The sequence below is a fragment of the Megalopta genalis genome, unplaced genomic scaffold, assembly GCF_051020955.1.
Source record: "Megalopta genalis isolate 19385.01 unplaced genomic scaffold, iyMegGena1_principal scaffold0168, whole genome shotgun sequence".
Classification (NCBI taxonomy): Eukaryota; Metazoa; Arthropoda; class Insecta; order Hymenoptera; family Halictidae; genus Megalopta; species Megalopta genalis.
Window position 1 is genome coordinate 226,918 of NW_027476237.1, and position 26,459 is coordinate 253,376.

Below are 26,459 nucleotides of genomic sequence, written 5' to 3' on the forward strand. Positions count from 1 at the left end.
AGGTTCAGGTGGAGTAGTGAACAACCAAGTACGACCTAGGGGAAGGTACCCCGAATAATAAACCAAAAATGGAGAGAAAACTGAGAGAGAGAGGAACTAGGGTGCAGGGGGTCGGATCCCCTGTACCGGCGTCTGGTGAGGGTGTCAAAGCGAGCCCCCAGACGTCGTTATCCAACGACCGCAGTGCTGCAGGAGTGGACCGCTCGGCTCCCGTCGAACTGACGAGGATAGCGGCGGAACTGCAATATCTTGATGTCTTGCGGAGCTCGCTACGCGATTTGCTTGGCAAATGCCGCGACATCATGGTCGAGATGGAAACGGCGACCACAAAACAGAGAAATGTGGCCATGCCGATTAAGAGCGGGCTACCGAGGTGCGTCGAGCTGGAGGCTGCGCTTCTAGCTCAGCCTGCGCGGGAGCAAGACAAGGAGTCGGGGAAGCGCCCCCGTAAGATCCGGGAAAGTCCTTCTTCTCAGCCATCGCCGCCAGAGAAGAAGAGCAAAGGAGAAGAAGATGGGCCATGGAGCGTCGTCTCAAAAAAAACGGAGGGAAAAAAAGCTGAAGTCTCACCCCGTCTCTGCCGGGCCGAAATTGCCCTCGGTCACGGTGTGTGCCTCCTGCAGGAAGCATGAGGAGGGGGCGATAACAGCAAGGAGGGAAAGGAAGAAGAAGAAGAGGAAGAAACGGCCCCGGCGGCTGAGAACGGCCGCAGTGATAGTACGACCGGCAGAAGGGAAGACCTATGCCGAAGTACTTGGAAGACTCCGGTCCCTGGTCGCCCCAGAACTGACCGGGGTGCAAGTAAAGAGTGTTCGGCAGGCCCGCACAGGAGATATGATCCTCGAGCTCGACGCGAAGACGAAGCAGGAGGAGAAAGTCGCCTTCAGTGAGGCGATCAAAAGCGCAATCGGGCAGGAGGGCTCCGTGAGGAGGATCGAGCCCCGGACTACGGTGGAAATTAGTGATCTAGACTGCCTCACAACTAGCGAAGAGGTTACTAATGCCCTAAGAGAGGTCCTGGGAGAGGCCAGTGGTGACGTCAAGGTGATCGTCACTAAAGCCAATACAAGGGGCCAGAGACTTGCCATCGTCGAGCTGGGCGAGGGGGCAGCGAGCAAATTGCTCAGCAGTGGCCCCGTCCGGATCGGCATGGTAAGATGCCACCCCCGGCGAAGAGCTGCAGTCGCCAAGTGCTTTAGGTGCCTGGCGTTCGGGCACCTTGCGCGGTGGTGCAAAGGAGTCGACAGGAGGGACGCGTGCTTCCGCTGTGGCACCAAGGGCCATCAAGCAACGTCGTGCAAGGCGACCCCCAAGTGCGTTATCTGCGCGGAACGCGGGGTGGACATTGCCAGGCTGGGGCATGTGACAGGATCCAGCGCCTGTAAGACGTACCGCGACGCCCTGACGGCGGCGAAGGCGAGACTCTCCGGGAATGGCTAGAGTTCTCCAAGCCAACTTGCACCGGAGTAGAGTCGCGAATGCCCTCCTTGAGCAAATGCGGCTCGAGCGGAAGATCGATATTCTTCTGCTCAGCAAGCCGTACAGATCTCAAGAGGGCCCTGCGTGGTTTTCCGATGTGACAGGAACTGCTGCCATCTGGATTCCGGACCCGTCCAGATTCCGGGTGCAGACGTGCGGTGCAGGGGCGGGATACGTCTGGGTGAAGGGCGAGGGCCTGACGCTGATTAGCGTATATCTTTCCCCCAATGATCGCATCGCGGAATTTCGCGATAAGGTCGGGGCCCTGGAGGACGCCATCCGCGAGCTGGAGGGTGGATGCGTCGTCGGGGGGGGGCCTCAACGCGAAGGCGGTGGAGTGGGGTATGCCCAGACCGGACACCAGGGGCAGGCACCTGATGGAGATGGCGGCCCGACTTGGACTGGTGGTGCTAAATCGGGGGACCTCTACGACCTTCCGGAGGTTTGGCTACAACGAGACCATCGTTGATGTAACCATGGCTTCCGAGGATGTCGCCCCCCGTATAGATGGCTGGAGGGTCATCGAGGACTACACGGGGAGCGACCACCAATACGTGGCTCTCCGTATAACGAAGAAGCAAAGATGGAGCCAGGCTCCGCTCTCCTTCCGAGGGTGGAACATCAAATCGTTAAACCAAGAGATGTTCCGCGACGCCCTCGAACGTTGGCTGCATAACATCACGCATGATAATGATAATGATAATGATAATGATAATGATAATGATAACGATAATGATAATGATAATGATAATGATAATGATAATGATAATGATTAATGATTAATGATTAATGATTAATGATTAATGATTAATGATTAACGATTAACGATTAACGATTAACGATTAACGATTAACGATTAACGATTAACGATTAACGATTAACGATTAACGATTAACGATTAACGATTAACGATTAACGATTAACGATTAACGATTAACGATTAACGATTAACGATTAACGATTAACGATTAACGATTAACGATTAACGATTAACGATTAACGATTAACGATTAACGATTAACGATTAACGATTAACGATTAACGATTAACGATTAACGATTAACGATTAACGATTAACGATTAACGATTAACGATTAATGATTAATGATTAATGATAATGATAATGATAATGATAATGATAATGATAATGATAATGATAGTGATAATAATAATAATAATAATAATAATAATAATAATAATAATAATAATAATAATAATATAAAATTGTTAAAAAAGAAAAATTTGTGTATTTGTTGCTTGCAAATATTTTTGTCGTTTTCTACACAAAGTATTTAAGACATATTTTTATATGACAATAATAATAATAATAACAACAATAATAAAAATAGAAATAAAAAATATAATATCCAAGTAAAAATAAAAATTTTAGTATTTGAAGCTTACTAATATTCGAATCATATTTATGTATACTATACATATGTTAAATTTATATTACTGTATTTATATATTATTATATTTATACTGCTGTATTTATATATTATTATATTTATATTACATTTATATTATATTGTTTTTATATTTATATCATTAAAAAAACAACAAATAATGATTAAATATCTAATACAGTGACGTAGAATAATTATTTCGTATTATTTGAATTTCAGGTTATTCAATGTTACTGAATTTAAATTTTTTCTTATGAATATAACATTAATTCGCGCTACTGAAGTATCATTTTGCATCCAATTGTCCAAATTTGAATTTCTTACCCAATGAAAATTAGAGTCGAGCGTTGCACGAGGATTACAATATGGTGGCGTGTAATTATTTCGTACCAGTGAATCGACCGGCGAACAATTAAGAAATAAGTAGCAGCATTGCCGAGTTGTTCGAGGTATTCTTACAACAAGAGAGAGAGGGTGGGGGGAAGAGAGGTGCCGGACGGACTCGACATACCCCAGGTTTTCTTTGATAAGCTGCAAGAGCAAGCACTTAAATATTCGTGCCAGCGGAAGCTTATTTAACGGAACCGGAAAGTGGCCGACTCTTTAAATAAATACATTCATTCCTTTAAACGGAAAAGAACGTTCCCTGTGAAATACTTCGATGGCGGATACTATTTCAAGAGTAAATGCCTTTAATTAATCATCATCTTGCTAGAGATTACAGAAATCTTCTTTACTGATATTTCTGATAACGTTATGGTATCAAGGATTTAATTAAACATTTTATTTTAAACGGTTTAGTTGAACATTTTTTTGTAAACGTGTTTTCGTTGAACATTTTATTTCAAACGTTTCAATTGACAATTCTATCCTAAACATTTTAATTGAAAATTTTATCTTAAACGTTTCAATTGACAACTTTATTCTAAACAGTTTAGTTTAACATTTTCTTTTAAACATTTTACATAAACATTTTTGTTGAACATTTAATTTTAAACATTTCAGTTGTACATTTTCTTTGGTATCTTGTTTTAAACATTTTAGTTGTACATTTCAATTGATAATTTTATTTTTAACGTTTCAGTTGAATGTTTTATTTCAAACATTTTAGTTCAACATTTAATTTTAAACATTTCAGTTCAACATTTTCATTGATAATCTTTTTTCAAACATTTTAGACGAATGATTCATTTCAAACATTTAATTGTAAACATTTTAGTTGTGTGTGTGTGTGTGATTATTTTAGATGATCATTTTAGTTAAACATTTTAGTGAAACATTTTATTTGAAACGCTTAAATAGAATGTCCTTTTGAAATGAATTTATAAACGCGTCTGAAAATATTATAGAAATTAAAATTTCAGAAAAATTAGAAGTCAGTGATGTTTTTGATGAAGCCGACTTACAATTAGAGAGTTTAATGATCCCTTCGAATGCCCGAAATATCTCTCTTAAGATGGAATTTTGCGGATCGGCATAATGGCTGATCTAATTTCACCGAATTACTCGCGCGACGGATTCTGGGACGATATGGGATTACCAAATCGCGTAATAACCTAATATTTCACCAGACTTCCCTCAGTCACGATGACAGTTTTCCATTTCCAGCGCGAATGTTTAAATAAAAAGCGAGCAACGAACGCTTTCGGACCGCTTGTTGCTGATCGAGTATGTATAATTACCCCGACGTTATTGATACTTTTGGACCACGTTCGTAGTGTGCAATTCATTTTATTATTTACTTTATTAACGTCGATCACAGAAGTTACTAGGTAAACTGAAAAGTCACTAGCGAGGCACGACAAAATTGTCCATCAACTTTTAAAATATTTTGACCAGAAGTTTGCATAAAAATGGTTTAGTGATTATGAATAATATAATTTATATTAAATTTTTTAACGACGTCCGCAGAAGTTACTAAATCAACCGAAAAACCACTAGCAAAATGCTGAAAAATTATCACAATCAACTACCAAGAATATTCGATTATTTTGCATAAAAATGGTTTCGAGACAGTGATTAATAATTTCTTAATTTTACTAATGCTGACCACGTAAGTTACTTGTTAGATAAACTAAAAAGTTAATAGCCAATGTTATGTTAAGAAATTAGCATAATATTAAGATGATTTATGGGAAGAGCGAATGTTTCAGAAAGTAAGATTTGCCTTTATACATGTACTCACGACTACTCTCGAAAATAGTCTGAGCACGAAAATGGGCACCGGATACATTACGATGACAGTCAGCTCCATCAACCGTGTTACGGCAGCGAGAGAGAACAGGAATGCGGTTAGAATCAGAAGTATCACCAGCTTCAACAGACCTATGATTGCCTAGAATTATAGTTCTGGTCATTACAACGTCATGAAAATTACTGACTACCACATAAACGTACCCGCATAAAAATAGAGTCTACGACCTCCTCGGAAACTACGTAAACCCTCGCACCCTAAATTCACCCTTCTAGTAACTGATGCCTTAAACATACCGCACTCAACCCTTGCACGCATATTGGGAAGCTAATTTACGACACATTTAGTCAATTAATTTTTCTAAGAACGAAGAAATATCTTGGAATAGTTTAGACCGTAGTCTTTCTACCCCTAATTCACCCTTTCGGCAATCAACATTTGAAGCTTCAACCCACAATCCCCCGATTTATATTAAAAGGGAAGTACAACATGAACTTACATAATAAAGATATGTAAGTATCTGCGAGCTTCCGAAAATTATGTGAATTTTCCACCCCAAAATTCGTCCCTACTGTAAATTAGATGTACAACACCGCCCCGCAACCAGCTGATTTACATTAAAAAGAGGAGAACCCAGCCGAAATTTACATGACATAAATAATATTAGTATCAACAAACTTTCCAAAATAATACAAACTGCCAACTTTGCACCCCAACGATAACGATAACGATAACGATAACGATAACGATAACGATAACGATAACGATAACGATAACGATAACGATAACGATAACGATAACGATAACGATAACGATAACGATAACGATAACGATAACGATAACGATAACGATAACGATAACGATAACGATAACGATAACGATAACGATAATGATCATGATTAACGATTAACGATTAACGATTAACGATTAACGATTAACGATTAACGATTAACGATTAACGATTAACGATTAACGATTAACGATTAACGATTAACGATTAACGATTAACGATTAACGATTAACGATTAACGATTAACGATTAACGATTAACGATTAACGATTAACGATTAACGATTAACGATTAACGATTAACGATTAACGATTAACGATTAACGATTAACGATTAACGATTAACGATTAACGATTAACGATTAACGATTAACGATTAACGATTAACGATTAACGATTAACGATTAACGATTAACGATTAACGATTAACGATTAACGATTAACGATTAACGATTAACGATTAACGATTAACGATTAACGATTAACGATTAACGATTAACGATTAACGATTAACGATTAACGATTAACGATTAACGATTAACGATTAACGATTAACGATTAACGATTAACGATTAACGATTAACGATTAACGATTAACGATTAACGATTAACGATTAACGATTAATGATTAACGATTAACGATTAACGATTAACGATTAACGATTAACGATTAACGATTAACGATTAACGATTAACGATTAACGATTAACGATTAACGATTAACGATTAACGATTAACGATTAACGATTAACGATTAACGATTAACGATTAATGATTAATGATTAATGATAATGATAATGATAATGATAATGATAGTGATAATAATAATAATAATAATAATAATAATAATAATAATAATATAAAATTGTTAAAAAAGAAAAATTTGTGTATTTGTTGCTTGCAAATATTTTTGTCGTTTTCTACACAAAGTATTTAAGACATATTTTTATATGACAATAATAATAATAATAACAACAATAATAAAAATAGAAATAAAAAATATAATATCCAAGTAAAAATAAAAATTTTAGTATTTGAAGCTTACTAATATTCGAATCATATTTATGTATACTATACATATGTTAAATTTATATTACTGTATTTATATATTATTATATTTATACTGCTGTATTTATATATTATTATATTTATATTACATTTATATTATATTGTTTTTATATTTATATCATTAAAAAAACAACAAATAATGATTAAATATCTAATACAGTGACGTAGAATAATTATTTCGTATTATTTGAATTTCAGGTTATTCAATGTTACTGAATTTAAATTTTTTCTTATGAATATAACATTAATTCGCGCTACTGAAGTATCATTTTGCATCCAATTGTCCAAATTTGAATTTCTTACCCAATGAAAATTAGAGTCGAGCGTTGCACGAGGATTACAATATGGTGGCGTGTAATTATTTCGTACCAGTGAATCGACCGGCGAACAATTAAGAAATAAGTAGCAGCATTGCCGAGTTGTTCGAGGTATTCTTACAACAAGAGAGAGAGGGTGGGGGGAAGAGAGGTGCCGGACGGACTCGACATACCCCAGGTTTTCTTTGATAAGCTGCAAGAGCAAGCACTTAAATATTCGTGCCAGCGGAAGCTTATTTAACGGAACCGGAAAGTGGCCGACTCTTTAAATAAATACATTCATTCCTTTAAACGGAAAAGAACGTTCCCTGTGAAATACTTCGATGGCGGATACTATTTCAAGAGTAAATGCCTTTAATTAATCATCATCTTGCTAGAGATTACAGAAATCTTCTTTACTGATATTTCTGATAACGTTATGGTATCAAGGATTTAATTAAACATTTTATTTTAAACGGTTTAGTTGAACATTTTTTTGTAAACGTGTTTTCGTTGAACATTTTATTTCAAACGTTTCAATTGACAATTCTATCCTAAACATTTTAATTGAAAATTTTATCTTAAACGTTTCAATTGACAACTTTATTCTAAACAGTTTAGTTTAACATTTTCTTTTAAACATTTTACATAAACATTTTTGTTGAACATTTAATTTTAAACATTTCAGTTGTACATTTTCTTTGGTATCTTGTTTTAAACATTTTAGTTGTACATTTCAATTGATAATTTTATTTTTAACGTTTCAGTTGAATGTTTTATTTCAAACATTTTAGTTCAACATTTAATTTTAAACATTTCAGTTCAACATTTTCATTGATAATCTTTTTTCAAACATTTTAGACGAATGATTCATTTCAAACATTTAATTGTAAACATTTTAGTTGTGTGTGTGTGTGTGATTATTTTAGATGATCATTTTAGTTAAACATTTTAGTGAAACATTTTATTTGAAACGCTTAAATAGAATGTCCTTTTGAAATGAATTTATAAACGCGTCTGAAAATATTATAGAAATTAAAATTTCAGAAAAATTAGAAGTCAGTGATGTTTTTGATGAAGCCGACTTACAATTAGAGAGTTTAATGATCCCTTCGAATGCCCGAAATATCTCTCTTAAGATGGAATTTTGCGGATCGGCATAATGGCTGATCTAATTTCACCGAATTACTCGCGCGACGGATTCTGGGACGATATGGGATTACCAAATCGCGTAATAACCTAATATTTCACCAGACTTCCCTCAGTCACGATGACAGTTTTCCATTTCCAGCGCGAATGTTTAAATAAAAAGCGAGCAACGAACGCTTTCGGACCGCTTGTTGCTGATCGAGTATGTATAATTACCCCGACGTTATTGATACTTTTGGACCACGTTCGTAGTGTGCAATTCATTTTATTATTTACTTTATTAACGTCGATCACAGAAGTTACTAGGTAAACTGAAAAGTCACTAGCGAGGCACGACAAAATTGTCCATCAACTTTTAAAATATTTTGACCAGAAGTTTGCATAAAAATGGTTTAGTGATTATGAATAATATAATTTATATTAAATTTTTTAACAACGACCGCAGAAGTTACTAAATCAACCGAAAAACCACTAGCAAAATGCTGAAAAATTATCACAATCAACTACCAAGAGTATTCGATTATTTTGCATAAAAATGGTTTCGAGACAGTGATTAATAATTTCTTAATTTTACTAATGCTGACCACGTAAGTTACTTGTTAGATAAACTAAAAAGTTAATAGCCAATGTTATGTTAAGAAATTAGCATAATATTAAGATGATTTATGGGAAGAGCGAATGTTTCAGAAAGTAAGATTTGCCTTTATATATGTACTCACGACTACTCTCGAAAATAGTCTGAGCACGAAAATGGGCACCGGATACATTACGATGACAGTCAGCTCCATCAACCGTGTTACGGCAGCGAGAGAGAACAGGAATGCGGTTAGAATCAGAAGTATCACCAGCTTCAACAGACCTATGATTGCCTAGAATTATAGTTCTGGTCATTACAACGTCATGAAAATTACTGACTACCACATAAACGTACCCGCATAAAAATAGAGTCTACGACCTCCTCGGAAACTACGTAAACCCTCGCACCCTAAATTCACCCTTCTAGTAACTGATGCCTTAAACATACCGCACTCAACCCTTGCACGCATATTGGGAAGCTAATTTACGACACATTTAGTCAATTAATTTTTCTAAGAACGAAGAAATATCTTGGAATAGTTTAGACCGTAGTCTTTCTACCCCTAATTCACCCTTTCGGCAATCAACATTTGAAGCTTCAACCCTCAATCCCCCGATTTATATTAAAAGGGAAGTACAACATGAACTTACATAATAAAGATATGTAAGTATCTGCGAGCTTCCGAAAATTATGTGAATTTTCCACCCCAAAATTCGTCCCTACTGTAAATTAGATGTACAACACCGCCCCGCAACCAGCTGATTTACATTAAAAAGAGGAGAACCCAGCCGAAATTTACATGACATAAATAATATTAGTATCAACAAACTTTCCAAAATAATACAAACTGCCAACTTTGCACCCCAAACTCACCCCTTTGGGTAACTTGTGTACAAGAGGGGAACCTCGAACCCTTGCTTACAGAATACGTGTAGACAAGAAAATATTATCAGAGCGCAGGGAGTGTCTTAGAATAATCTTAACTGTCAATTTTGCACCTCAAAATCACCCTTTCAATAGTTGATATCTTTATCATCAAGCCTCGGCGCCCTGATTCAGAAAATAAAGGAAAGCTAACTTAAATTTATTTAACGTATTTAATAGAAATATATTAGCAAACCTGGTCTAAGTCGATTTTATAAAAATACGTCGGCATGCAGAAATATTCCGGAATGATTGTAAATGTTCACTTTGCCCACGATCAATCGGTCATTAACCCTCGACCATTCCATTCACATCGAAAAGGGAAGCCGGACCTTTATTGACTGAAATCAGCATTCGTGAATATTTCACAGTAATTTAAAATACTCACCTTACACCCCAAATTTACTTCAGCAGTAACTAATACACGTCAGTCATTAACCCTGGACCTTTAAATTTATAAGGAAATGGAGTTCTAGCTTAAATCTATTGACAAAAATAAATCAATACTTTTTTTTTTTTTATTATCGTGGGGGAAATTTGCTGGTCAGACACCCCCGTCCCGCCCGGATGGCTGGGCGGGGGTAGTGCGGGGTTCGACCCGCTAAAACCCCCACGGCGGCCTAGGGCGCTGGCGATTAACGGGGGAGCCACGGGAACTCTTAAGAACACGACCGCGGCTCCCCCTCGCCTGGCCGGCCACCAGGATGGAGCGGTGGCCGGCCGCGTCCCGGGGGCAGATTAATCCTCCCCCCATAAATCATCTTGATTCGGCGGTGCGGGGGACCGCACCCCACACCGCCTCGTCACGACGCCCGCACTGGCGGCCGTCGGGGGCGACGACAAGTTGTCGTCGCCCCCACTCCTGATAGGACATCCTCGGTTGGCGGGCGGCGGGTAATTAAACCAGCATGATCTGGTACACCCGCCGCCCGCCTATTATCAGCTGCTCGGGGGGGGGGGCTCTAGGCGTGGGCGCACACGCCGCACCCCCGCTCGCGGCGACCCCGCTCGGCAGCCTCCTTCTGCAACATTACCTGTTCGCAGAAGGCTATGGCTGCCGCCCATTTTGTCGGGCTCTCCAGCATGGCCCCAACTAAGCTGGAGAGAGCGAGGTCGCGACCAACTTCCCTACTTAGGACTCGGCGCAGCACTGAAAAGGCGGGGCACACCTCCAGTGTATGCTGCGCCGAGTCCTCCTCCGCGCCACAGTGGTGGCACACCGTCGTCGCTTCCCGACCGATGCGACACAGGTAGACACCGAAGCAGCCATGCCCGGTGAATACCTGCGTCGCACGGTAGGAGAGCCTGCCAAACCGCCTCTCCCGCCACGAGGTGAAGTGCGACAGGAGAGCCCCGGGGACGCGCTCGGCGGCATGGGAGCAAAGCTCCGCATGCCATCTGGCGAGCGCTAGTCCCCGGGCCTGGAGCCCGAAGCCCCCGACCGCCTCCTGCTCCGGCGGGTCCCCCCGAGCCCGGCCAGCGATGCATATGCGCCTATAGACATAGGCGCGCATCGCCGCCTGCAGCTCGAAGGGAATTTCTCCCGCCAGAGCAAGCGCCGCCACGGTAGACGTGGTGCGGTAACCCCTTACGAGGCGAAGGGCCATTTGCCTCTGAATCCGGCGCAACAACAATGTGTTGCGCCGGTTTGCCCTCACGGACGGCGCCCAAATCGGGGCGCCGTATAATGCCATGGACCGCACCACGCCCAGGTATAGGCGACGCACCATATCGCCCGGTCCCCCGATATTGGGCAACAGGCGGCCTAACGCGGCCGCCGCCCTCTCAACTCGGGGGACGAGACGGCCGAAATGTGCTCCGAACCTCCAGTGGCTGTCGAGGATCAGTCCGAGATACTTGATCTCGGACTTCACCTCGACGCAGGCTTCTCCAACCCAGATCCACGATCTGGCCCGTGGCCGAGACCAAGGCCGTCCAAACCAGACGGCCTCGGCCTTCTCCGGGGCCACCTTCAGCCCCAGATCGCAGATCCTCGCGACGACGGTTGCCACCGCAACCTCCGCTCGTCGGATGGTCCTCTCGAAGGTGTCCCCGACGGCGACCACTAATGTGTCGTCTGCATAGCAGACGAGAGTGGCACCGTCGGGAAAATAAATCAATACTCATCAATATTTCGAAATTATTTTAAATATTAACTATGCACTCCGAATTCACCCCTTCAGTAATTATCACCTTGGTCAACAACCCTTAATTTACATTAGAAAGAAAATCTAGCCAAAATCTATTTATTGAATACATAGGAGCATGTAGACATAAGCAGAAGTGTAACTTAATATTTAAATTAAAATTAAAAAAATTAAAATTTTGAGATTTAAATAATTGAAACTTTGTAATACAAATTCAATTCTTTAGTAATTGATATATTGGAACTCAAGTTCCAACCCTTTAATTTACATTATCCTAAATTTATTCACTAAGTATACATATGTATATCAGCGCAAATAGTATTCTAAATCTTTTCGTCCCTCTCTAAAACCCAAATGAAAAATAACATTTTATTTGCATAATAAATATTTTTTTTATCATTTGCAATAATAAATAAATAATTTGTCGAATTATTTGAATGATTTTTTAATGAAATAAAAAATTTTATTATTACTAGCAATATAAAATATCAATTCAATTTGCAATCTTTTTTTTTCACTACACCCCGAACCCTCCATTTCATACGCCATCCACCAAGCTCCATAAAAACCCGTCCACCTAACCTAAACCTTCGACCCTAAAATCCGCAAGAAAAAAAATCGTGACCACTTCCGTCTGCGAGAAATCTTTGCTATCGATGGGCGAACGACTTTTCCAACGGAATTTTTCGGGGACCGAGCGATCTCAGCGACTCTGCGAGATATCTGGAAGCGGCTTACGCAAAAGATCGGCATCGTTCGTTGCCCGGAGCACGAAGGCCAGGAAAATATTTTTCTGGCGTCGATTTTCACGGTCGGGGCACGATCCTCCAATTCATTTCACTGGGTTAGGTCGCGGAGGCTTGAGACTGCATTCTTCCAGTTCACCCACCTCCCCATTATTTCGTCGACGAAATAAGGGACCCGATAGGAGCCGCGCCAGAAATGGCGGTTAGAGTGTGCGATGGGATCGGCGAGAGTGTGGAGGGGAGAATTTTTGTATTCCGACGTTTGCACGTTCCTTCGACAGATGACACCCGACGCCACACGTCGCACTTTTCGCTCAAAGAGTTGGCCACAATCCACAACTTCGTGCGACTTTTATGAAAATCGGTGTTTTCATGTTTTCGAGGTTTCCTGAATTTGAATGCGCTGTCGATACGAAATGCGACACCAGACGCTATCGACGTACACAAGCATTGTTTCGAACTTATTTTTCGTAGATGTTAATTTTAGTTGAACATTTTATTTTGAACACTTCATTTTAAACATATTGGTTGTGAATACTTTATTTTACACATTTTAGTTGAACATTTTATTTTAAGCATGTTTATCGAACAGTTTGTTTGAACATTTTATTCTAAACATTTTAGTTGTACATTTTACTTTATATATTTTCATTGACCAAGTACTTATTTTTTGTGGATGTCAATATTTTTCCATTTTAGCTACAATATTTGCCTACGATTTTTGACTACAATTATATGATTGGAATATAAAATTTCATACGACGATCTTCGTGTTAAGTAATTTTTGTATTTAATTGTGATAAAAATGTTTACTTAACCAATTTTTTTTAAATAATATTATAGGTCACGTAGTACAAATATATTGTCTAAAGTAGTAATAAAGAATATTATCAGTTATGAACAATATGATTATAGACAATGTAATAAGAAAAACATAATCAATTATAAATATTGTTTAAATTATTGTTACATATGTATTGTTAACTAGGGATATGTCTTTTTCTATCGCTCCATTGTGTGGTTTTCGTATGTACAACAGATCCGACGTCCATTTTTTCGGTTTTTTTTCGTAATCCGCTTGATATTTGTATCTGGAAAAAAGATACTACTCCTGAGGACTACTCCTGTTTCCAGCACACTTTTATACAACACTCTGTATATTGTTACCGATATTCTTGTAGAGCATCGAAAGACAAATGCAACGAGTATAATGAATATATACAGTGACTCGCATTAATATTCGGACACGATATTGATACAAGAACAATTGCTCCTTTTTATTGTTTATGATAGTATTATTGAATCAATTGTTTTCTCATACAAAGTAAGTAGAAACATAAATTTTGTTTATTTATTGCACATGTTCTTTTGTATAATAAGCGATGAACAAGATTGTGAGGAAATTTAACGTCACAAAAATATTCGGACAGTGAATGAATTACATTAATTTTATATAAAATGAAAATCTTTTTAATCACGTTATCATAATATTAATATTTTGTCGGTTGACCCTTTTGTTTTATTACTTCATGTAATCGCTTGGGCATGTTACAGATGACTTTATTTAAATAATCCGACGAAATTCGTTTCCATTCGTCTAACAAACGTTGTTTTATCTTTGTTGTTGTCTTTGTAAGTATTGTACGAATTTTGTGGTCCAGTTGATCCCATAAATTTTTAATTGGATTTAAATCAGGCGATTGAGGAGAAGGATGCAGTACTTTTGGACAATTGTTTAACAAATATTCCTGTACAATTCTGACCTTGTGTTTAGGATCACTGTCCTAATAAAACTTAAAACTGTACGTACACCCATATTTATAACACTTGTAATTAAATTTTCTTTAAAAAATGTCCAAATATTTCATTTTATCCATAATACCATCGATAAAAACTAGTTCACCTATACCTACGGACTGTCCGATTATTTTTGTGACGTTAAATTTCGTCACTATCTTGTTTATCGCTTATTATACAAAAGGACATGTGCAATAAATAAACAAAATTTATGTTTCTACTTACTTTAAGGAGTGCTTTATTATATGAGAAAACAATTGATTCAATAATATTGTTGCGAATTACTGCATTTCTTTCGCGTCGCGGCATTTTATTTACAATAAAGTACATAAACTATAATACAACTCAATTCAATTATGTTTGAGATCTTTGGACCGCTCGACGGTCCGATCCCGACTCTTCGATTGTCCGTTGATAACACACCTCCGTGGCAACCCCTCTCTTCTATTATTCTTTAAGGAGGTGTTCACAACAGGGCTGTTTCACATTACAGCCACTTGATTTGGACAAGTTGCCGTAACAATATTATCATAAACATTAAAAAAGAGATATAATTCTTGTAACAATATCGTGTCCGAAACATTAAGTAATCAACTTTCAAACGCAAACATATCGAGGTTAAACAATCGAAAGTATTCAATCATTATACTTGTTGGATTCGTTTCTTCGCCCTTCATCAAAACACGTACGATTCTATTTAAAATTAAACGAAAATAATTTATCAAAAATATTTAAGTTCCTCTGCTTTCAGACGCTACTATCTCAGGATTAAATGACCACAATACTACTCGTCTTATCATGCTCTTGTTACGAGCCGAGGGCCAGGCAGTTTGGGTGGCCGGAGGTTGCATGTAATTGGAATTTTTGGATGAGGTGCGTAGACCAGCCGATGTTTATTTCGACACGGGTAGCTACCTTTAAAATTAGGATAAGGTGTTTGGAGAAATTGATATTAGGGTTAGAAAAGAAATAAAGATATACCTCGAGCGGTTAAGATATATCTTGGTGGGTTATACCAACTACTGGTTTGAAACAGGAGGTGGAAATGATTAAACTTGAAACCAAAGAAAACTGGTAAAAACTAAATTATTACGCGTTGGGTTTTACAACTGTAAGTAAGTTTTCGCGGAAGAAGAATTGAAACTCGATGTTACTAATGTTTCCGCGTCGACGAATGACTCGAAACTAGCCCAATTCCCGGTCGCGTTTGGGCCCTTTATATAGTCAGTTTTTCTGTGGAAAAATGGTAGTGGGGATGATCCTATGTGGTCCGACTCCAGAAATGTTCGTCGTCGTACTCTCTCGGAGGTACTCGACTCGCGATATACAAATGAATCCCCGGCTGGCTGGCGCCAGCCTGGCGTATGCCTTCAGGAGGGAATATAAAAAATTCGTGGGAAGATTCTCCGTACGTTACACTCTAAAAGGCTCTTGAAAGCAAGCTACGAAATTCTTTTATTTCCGAATACCATAATCTGCGAAGCTTCAGAAAATCGGGTCTGCTTTATTCTACGTCCACCGAGATGGATATCCGGCGATCGTAATCCGCCGTTCGCAGAAGTCAGGAGACCAGAAACATAAAAACAACCGTGTCGCTGAAATTTCGCAACTCCATGTATCGGATTAACCGTCGGAAGACGGTTTCGATGGTCGCGGGCAACGTCTTACGACCGTTAGTCTATACGTACTCCGAATATCGCTTTCCGGCAAATTTTTTTTTTGGGGGGGGGGGATAGTACAGCTATGCTTCATAAGGTACGGAAGAAAGCGGTGGAGGGGGACGGAACTAAAGGAAACCAGAAATCCTGCTGGATGATTGGCTTCTATCTTCAGTACGATCGGGTCGCGCCGTTTATTTACAACGCAGAGGCAACCTTTAGCGAACACCAACGACGACCCCCCACCCCACCCCGATCCAGCACCTAAAGGTGTCGGTGATGCAGCCACGTAGTGTTTGCACTCGTGGTTGGAGTGGCGAAAGCGACGATTCGTTACCGGGAAACACGCGAGTGTCGATCGAGTTTTCCTTCTTCGGTTTCGGCGGCGCTGTTGGTGCGGCGAGTTTATTGGAAATTTGTGGCGACGGCGGGGAATATCAATTTTGGTGGGACGTGACTGGGAACAGGTTTTTGGCAGCGTTAAAAGGAACGCATTGAAATTGCGTATCGCTTCTAACGGTTAAGATTCGAATTAAAAAATGCGATCAATTAGGAAGAATATTATTTTTGGTTTATGGACCGTCGAGGTCATTTCAACCCGTGGCGTTTGGATCATTGCTTAACACGTTCGCCCGCAGCATAAAGAACGTCATATTAATGTGCTGAATATAATTATTTAAAATTATAGCACATAGCATGATATTTAGAGAATTGATGCCTTCACTTTGGCGGCATTTTCATCATGTCGCGTAAGATGATACAATGTATTTAATGCAATAAATACAATAAATATAACTATGCTGATAGCGAACGTAATATAATTTAATTACTCAGCTTTTGGCAATTATGTAAAATACTAGAAATAGTATTTAATGTATTACATTATATTATATATAATGTACAGTTTTTAGTATGATATACAGTATAAATGTATTTAATTATACTATATAATACACGATATAATAATTTAGTATAATATACAGTATAATGTATATATATATATTTATATACCATATATATATTATACTGTATATTATACTAAATTATTATATTGTATATTATATAGTATAATTATATATATATATATTTTTTTATTATATAATTATATATATATATTTATATATAAAATATATATAATTAATAATATTATCAAATTTACATTTTTTATATTTTTTTATTGCTGCAGCATTTAATACATTATTACCGTATTAAATTATGCATTAACCTAATAAGAATGGTTTAGTACGATTACATTGTGTATAATGTTATTGATCCTGGAATTCCTAATAAATTAAACATTATTTAAAATCATGGAAATTTGAGTTCCTCGTTGTATTATTCAAATATTTTAATGATGCAACAATCTAGTTATCGTTATTTATGCGATAGTAATTATTGATATCTAAATTCCTCATAAATGTGATATCAATAAATAATCATTGTACGTCATATAACAAACATTGTTAAAAAGAACAATATGAGACAATTTTAAACAATATCATATGAAAATATAACATTGAGCATCATATATCCCATAAATTTAATATAAAATTCGTATCGATGTTATTATAATTCCGTTCAATATTATTGGAGCTTTAATACCTGAACAAAAAATATTATTTAATATCATGAGAGTTGAAGTTCTCTACAAAAAATATTATTAAATTATTATTATATATGTTATTATATATATTAAAATATTATATTCTCGAACTTAAAATTCATATTATCCTAACATTAATTAGTGTCGTTAAAATTCAAATTGCTGTTAAATTGACATAAACTAATATGATGAGAGGTATTATTGTTTCCTGTTGTCGAAATATAAATTTCTTATAAGCTAATATTGATTTCGTGAGAGACTGGATGTGGTTTGTGGTGAGTGGACGGTGACAAGGTGACTATGTACATATAATATTATACGATATTGGCTGTAATGTAATTAGAACTCGCCATTTGTGATTGTGATTGGAGTATGATGAATATTGTAATGCGACTGTAATTACATGCTATTAGGAGAAGATGATTGATTAAAACCATCAACCCAATTATATGTATATTAAATATAGAAAATAGTATAATACACACACAATAATTTTTTTTTTGTTAAGTTACACAATTTTGCTTCGTGTAATGCTTAAAAGTGTAAAATGATGATAACGATAATTTTATCATTTATAATATTGTTTGTTATATTCCCCGCCTATTTTATATCTTCTACACTTTCTAAAATTTTTGGTATTTCTATATTTGATCATTGGTAATTAGTTATTAATTTTATTTGTCATTTATATTAGTACTACCACGATTTACAGCGGGTATTTTTTATAGTTTTCCCCCAGTTTACATATCTTACAATTTTTAAATTTCTAGTACTTGTATATTTGACTATTGCATTTTCTGTAGACCCTATATTTTTCGTAATCACAACTTACACCGGTCTTTTTTTATAGTTTTCCCCTATTTTGCATCTTTCATAATTTTTAAATTTTTAGTTCTTGTGTATTTGACTATTCCATTTACGTAGTTTCTATATTTTAGTGTTTCTATATTCGCCAGTTGCATTTTAGTGGTTTCTATGGCTTTAGTATTTCTATATTTGATTATTACATTCGTGCAGTTTTTATATTTTTAATATTTCTTTATTTATTACGTATACTCTATTTATATTGTTTATACATAAAGCCAAATATAAAAATACTAAAATGTAGAAGCTACATGAATTCAAAAATTCAGTAAATTTTATATTTGTTGTATATTAATAATCTATATTATAATATAATAATATAATAAATATAATATATATAGTAATATATAATAAATAGTATCCATATTTGAATATATCTACATTTGATTACTGAATTTATATAGTTTCTACATTTTACTATCTTTATATTTGATTATTGTATTTCGTCAAGTTTCTAATATTTCTATCATTTTCTTCTTAATTGTATTTTGCATGTATCGGAATTCTGCCATGTATTACAACGATTCTTACAATCATTGAGCTTCTGCTGTGATTTTTTAATGTATAGTATTTCTACAGTCGACGACATTTATCATTTGATGGATCGTGCGAAATCATTCGGCTCGAATTCACATTTAACTAAACTCGAATAGCGGAATTATGTTTGATGCGAGATTTTCGCGGAAAATTTTGCGAAACTCTCAACGGTATTGATCGACGAGAAAGAGAATGATCGACTTTCGAGTTCACGTCGTATTTGTTGCATAGGGGATTATGGATTTGATGGATTGATAATGAGCCAGCTATCAGCGCAAGGATTATTTCGTACTGGTTTCGTGAATGTTTGATAAGCTTCGATTAGGCCACTGATTTTACATGTCTATATAAAATATACATTTGTTGTTGTAATAATCTCTGTGCAATTCGTCAGGAGAAATTCATTATCGAACGTATTCTCCTTTTAATAATTGGGAACCATTTTAATGAAATTTGTTCATAATAATTATTATTATTATTATTATTTCCTCTGCAGTTCGATGAAAATTAACGAGAGAAAATCACCTTCTATAAACAAATACAACCGCGTATTATTCTTACGATTATTTCAACATTCATTTAAATTGAATTTATGTGTAATGATAATTAAATATTACATTGATTGAAGTTACGTGAAAATCAAGAACAGAAAACATTTTCCATAAATAAATATATTTATTTTAATTATAATATTTATTTTAGTTACGAACTTATATGAAATAATTATTAAAACCTATTTTCAAAGAAGTTTCATGAAGATCGTGGAGAATAAAATCATTAGTAATAAATGGATATGTACACGTACATTTTTGTTAAAGATTGTCTCAATGTTTATTTAATTTTCAAATCATTCATAATTGATAATTATTTCATTGGTAATTAAGTAGAAATCTTCAGAATTAAAGTTTTCTTGTACATATATACATAAATATAAAGTTTAAAAAATTGTGTCTAAAAATATAGCAGTAATTTTCTTTCGAAAAGAAAACTTTCGAAATCATAATTAATATTGCTTGGTCATCTCTCCGCTCGCTAATGTGCTTCAATAATCAAACATAGCTATAATTCCGAAGAGTTCCATGCCATAATTATCACGTTCGAAAATTCAATTATTGTATAATATGAGAATCAATTCTATTTAGTATTTCACGAAACCGAAATATGGATGTATATAAATTCCATAATTGATATACAAGGAAATTCATTTATTTAATAACGAGAAAGCTACGTATTTAGTGTATCACGAATGAAAACAATAATTGAAACAATTTTTAATTAGTTATATAATATTTTCGGGATTATTTTTATTAAAATTGTATAATTGATATAACTGCGGAATCGAATGATGCGAGAGAAGTGAAAATCAATGTATTCAATGATCGGCTGATGATTGAGAAGTGAGAGGCGATTGAGATTGTTATTTACATATGTCGAGAATATAGTGCGTGAAATTAGCGTAAATATTCGCGTGTATATTTTAATTTTTTGTACAATCAATTGACAATATAAATTGATGAAATTTGATTATCAACAGTATACAACAACTCTGAAAATTCTTCGACATTTTGCTTTTATTGAAATTCCTTAATAACATATCATTTAATATCATCGAAATTCAAATTGCTGTAAATTTTCGCATTAGCATTGCTGAAATTAAAATTCGTATTAATCTAACATTAACTGGTGTCGTTCAAATTGTAATTGCTATAAAATTAACATAAGCTATGTGGTCTGGCTAGAACTTACTATTGTTATAATTTATATTATTTACCATTATAAATTGATAAAATATGATTATCAACAATGTTGAACAATATAAAATTCTTATGATATTTCAATTTTTATTTTAAATTTCGTTCGAAGAATCGCTGTTCTTGTCAACAACCAAACTTCGTCTGAGGAATAATTACCCTTCCACAAAATTCAACTATTCCGATCCCTTCATTATAAAGTTTTTAATATTCGTATAGCCTCGGGCTATTTATAAATTCCTCGGAGAAAAAATTTTACAGATTCTCCGACGTAATTAACCCCTTGAAATACGATTTCTTTCATTGTCATGTTGATTAGCATACTCTGTCGTTAATAAATTCTACACGAGACAGAAAATTTATATTTGTTACATTATATGACTGCATTGTTTTAAATGACAACATATTCAATTTTTATTGTAACATATTTTTGAACATTTAGTACATATCGAATATATATCATTCGAGCAAGGAGGGGATAGTTTTACCCTTAAAAATATAAACGAAGGAAAGAAATTCAATTTTTTAATATCTTTAAATTTTTATCTTAAATTTTTTTAATATCTGGTGCAATTTTAAAAATATGGAAGTTCTATCTCAAAGAAAATAAAAAGGGGTGCAAAATCTAATTTTCGCTGGAAGTAATTTCTTAATATCCAATAAAATTGTAGAAATAATTATGCAGAGAGGGAAACATCTACAAGATACCACATTCATTCAGGGGGTAGTTTCGTACTACGAAAAATAAAAAGGGATGAAACATTTAATTTTCACTGCAAATATTTTATTAATATACGGTAAAATTTTAGAAATAAACATGGAGATAGGTAATATCTAGACATCGTTATTAAGGCGGTAGTTTCACCCTGAAGAAAGTAAGGAAGGCATGAAAAATTTAATTTATGTTATAAACAGCTTTTTAATGTCATGAGAATTTTGATAACATATACAAAAATAGGGTAACATCTACATATCGCAATTAAAAAGGGGCTGTTCCGCTCTAAAAAAAAATAAGTAAAGGGGATAAAAAGTTCAAATTTTATTATACGCATTATTTTAATACCTGATAAATTTGCAAAATATACAAGAAAATGGGATAACATCAGGATGTCGTTGTTAAAGGGGCAGTTTCACCGTGCAGAAAATAAAAAGGGGATGAAAATTTTTTGTTCAGGAGCAATTAAAATTATGAAATAAAATTGTCCGACATTCATAATTTCGACATAAAAATCATCGAAAAATCGTAAATTATCCGTCGCGACGCGTGCTCACGAGCCAGAATCAGCGTAATCGTTTAACTCCTGCGAAATTTGCCCTAATCGCGATCATCTGAAGCTGTAGTGACTCCGTGTCATTGTTACAAGTGCGCCAACGATATTTCACCAAATTCTGATTCGCTGGATCAACCGAAACTTGCTGGACCAATTGAATTTCGGCGGCCGGGGGTGGCCAGCCGCCTTCGTAAAGGTCGCGCGAACATGATAATCACATTTCCGACTCAGCGCGAATATTTTTGGCTCTACGCACGGCCGGCACTACACCATAAATCGCACGAAACGAAAAATGGTTCGATGGAACTCGAGCGATAAGCGAAAATGAAACTTTGTTGGTCATTTTTCAAATTCGCGTGCTTCTGATAAGTTCGAAACGTTTCTCCGGCGTATGAAATCACCGTGATTCTGTGGAACGAAGTATTCCCTTTCCAACGAATCCAAGAACGTTGATCTGCGATACTTTGTTGCAAATTTATAGCAGTTTTGAAAAAAAGTATACAAGATTAATGTGATTTCTGAGGTCGTGGAATTCTAGGCGAACATTTTTCGAAATTCAGAATACCATAACTTCGTTAAAAAATATCGTAGGGTGGTGTTTTTCTACTCATTTTAGAAGTCCAATTTCCCAGTTTCGTAGCATCTTAATTCTCCTGTTTTATAAATTTTATTTCGTTAATACCCTGCACTGTAAATAAAAATGGTTCCGTCCTGTCGATTTCTCATATTCGCATAGATCTGAGTGGTTCAAAAAATTGTTTGGCAAACGCAATCACAATTATTTTAACGAACGAAGTCTCCCCTTTCGAATGAGCCCGAAAGTATTGATCTATGATTTTTGTTTGCCATCGTATAGCACCTTGGATTCTCTTCCGAATGAAATTCTGAAATTCAAAATACCGTAACTTTGTTAACAAAAAAAACTGTAGAATGGTGTTCTTAGATACATTTCAAAGGGTGAAATCTTCGCTTTCGCGCCGTTTGGATTATTTAGTATTAGTGCCCGATCGCGAGTGCCTGATCTCCGTTCCTTCATGAAGTGGCTGAAACGACGAGAAACCTGGCAGAAAAGTATAAATTTCATTGTTTTGTTTCTACACTTTTCATTGATAAGTGTTACATCGACGAGATTGCATAGCGAATATATTTTGGCCAATTGGTGTTATTTCAATCATTTCGATGATAATTTTAATGACAATAATTTCAAGGATAATAATTTCAAAGATAATAATTTCGAGAATTATATTTCCAAAGACAACAATTTCGGAGACAACACTTTCTAGAATAACAATTACAAAGATAGTAATTTCTAGGATAACAATTTCAAAAATAATAATTTCTAGAATAATTTCTGGGATAATTTCGAAGGTAATAATTTCGAAGATAGTAATTTCGAAGATAATGATTTCGAAGATATCAATGTCGAAGATAACAATTTTGAAGATAACAATTTCGAAAATGATAATTTCAGAATTAATAATTTCAAAGATGATAATTTCGAAGATAATAATTGACAATTTCGGTCGAAATTATAGAAATCCTGTTAAATACAAGCAAATACTAAATAAAATATAATTTTCTTGACATTGCGATATCTTCTGAACCGTCGATTAGTTCTTTATTTTCTTGGCTACAACAGTGAAGTCACGATGCTCCTTCCCTATTCTCTTGCGGAACGATACGTCACTATAACGAAAGCCCCTGTAATTAATCCTTTCCAAGACCTTTAAGCGGCACCTCCTCGCGATGATCTGCGCGTAATTGGAAGTCATGATTGCAGTCACTAACTTCGGTATGCTCAGAAAATTATGGATCACGCTATTAATTCCAGTGTCAGATATCGGTACTTTCACTTGCTGTCCATTATTCAGCGCATTGGCAACCTCCACGGACACGGACACTAAGCCCTCGCCAATTTTTCGCTGCTGCATCTCCGGCAGCGTAGCCAGGAACATCAACTCCATAATACAATCAATATTATAATATTTGAATAAATTTATCTTGCTGTGTATAGCAATCAGAAAATCTACGTAGCCCCTGGCCCGGTGATGTACGCAATTATCCTTGAATCTTTCAAGCCAACTCTTTTGGCAAGGTCGCCAGAGGACCGGGCGATGTCGACGAAACGGTGGGCGCCCACACGGACGTCGCGGGTTAGTTACAGGATCTCTCGGCATCGGATGATCTCTCAATATCTTAATTTTATTGAGAACAACACCAACAACTTCCCCAGTCTTGACGTCGACTGCAACAATGCTGACACCGTCTTTAGCAATTTCCACACAGAGCTCCTCGAGCGCTCTGACGCTACAAGGCGCCGATATCAGATTTACGGCTTTGCAGATGCTCTCGTTGGGGAAAAAGCTTTTCCTTATTACTTGTAATGCTCCCTCCAAAGTATCCTCCGTCAGAGACTCGAACTCGATTTCTCCACCTTCTATGGAGCCCCACTCAATGCAGGATTCAGTATTAGTTCTGGAACTGAACGAAAAGAAACAATTAATTAGTATGCACGTAATATTAAACGGTATATTAAACGACGGAAGCTTTAATCGAATCAAGTTTCCAGAAACGTTTGGAGATACAGTAATGTCTCCCTAACTGACGCTCGGATTACGCACAGAAATGGACAATCTGGGAAGAGGAGACACGATTACTCGAGCCTCGCGGCTCGTTTTTATAGTTATCGGTGAATCGACAACTTTGTAGACGACTCGTTTTTATAAGCGAATAGATTGGAAATATCTATACGCCAGGATTAAACACATTTTTCCGTTCCGAAAAACTTGCAATTTCTCGATCCATCCGTTTCGAATGGCACGATGTTTCAATGCGCATACTTCTAAATTCATAATTTCGAAATTATCTGGTTTCTGTAGTTTCTGATTTTTAAGATTCCAATTCCAATTCAAATCAAATTGACGGTTTTTAAATTCTCTGATTTATAAATTTACAATTTCGAAGTCAGCTGATTTCTACATGATCAAATTTTTAAGATTTCAATTTCTAAATTCTTTGATTTATAAATTCACGATTTTTCAGTTTTCTGAAATTTTAATTGTTATCAACTGGTTTCTAAATGTTCTAGTTCTTACCGTTTCGATTTCTGAATTGTTTGATTTCTGCATTTACGCTTTTTAAGATTTCCGACTCTTAAATTTACAAATTTTTAAATCATCTGCTTCCCAAATTTTCTAAATCTTATCATTTTAATTTCTAAATTCTTTGATTTACAAATTCACGATTTTTAAGTTCTCCGATTTCTATATATATAAATGTACATTTTTTAAATTATCTAGTATTTAAATTTTCTAATTTTCAAGATTTCAATTTACAAATTTGAATAATCGTATCTCCTCTTCCCGACTTGTCCATCTTCGTGCACTATCCGAGCGTCAATTAGGGAGATTTCTCCGTATCCGGCCAAAATAGAGGTTGACTCATATCTCGATGAAAAATATATTTTATTTATAAATATTTAAATTCGTAAAAATAAATTGTCTTTCTTATACCCGACACACGGAAAACATTAGTCAAAACAAGTGACTGAAGAATGTTCGCGGAAGAATATAGCAAAAATGTACGTACCATTCCATTTTAGTTCACTAAGAAATTCTCACTATACTTCACTGGGAAAATTAACTGAGAAAATTCGCCGAGGTCTTCGCACTGATCACTGCTGCACTGATCACAGAATGAGTGTTTCCGTTGACATCGGCAGGGTATTTATACTGTCCTTGCTAAAGGACAGAACGTCCTAATCAGCAAAGACGAACAATGACAAAAGGATACTACCCGAAAAAAAATGCGCCAGGTATGAAAACGTCTCCCGTGGAGAACCATTAGCCACCGCGGCCGGCTATCAGGTAAGCACATGTACCTGCGATGACCGGTCGTGTCATACGGATTTTACAAGGATCGGTTCGTTCGGTTAAATTAAAAGAAAAAGAACAGCGGCGGATTAGGCCGAGCTAGTGGAAATGAGTCAATTGAAGGAACCATCGTAAACGGGCTCGCACCGAGCCTTGATGAAAATTATGATTTGCAAGGGAAAGCAGAACCTACGGGGACTAATTAGTGCCTGGTTATTTACAGTACCTTTGTTATTGGATATATTTACAGGGTGAAGTTATCGAAAACATGTTCCTACAAAAGTTGTTTAGCATGAAAGGGGGCATTCGATGGTATGAAGAATTTTCCTGT

The 26,459-nt window shown here is 36.2% G+C and overlaps 1 protein-coding gene across 1 annotated transcript; it reads right to left on the bottom strand.

Moving 5' to 3' along the window:
- Positions 1 to 5,342: 5,342 nt before the first annotated feature.
- LOC143262683 (uncharacterized) lies at positions 5,343 to 25,940 on the bottom strand. The gene is made up of 3 exons (XM_076528233.1): positions 25,845 to 25,940; positions 24,045 to 24,737; positions 5,343 to 5,406 (listed from the first exon to the last, which is right to left on the bottom strand). Exons 1-3 carry the CDS (start codon positions 25,850 to 25,852, stop codon positions 5,343 to 5,345), a joined length of 765 nt encoding a protein of 254 aa, XP_076384348.1. The 5' UTR covers positions 25,853 to 25,940.
- Positions 25,941 to 26,459: the final 519 nt, after the last annotated feature.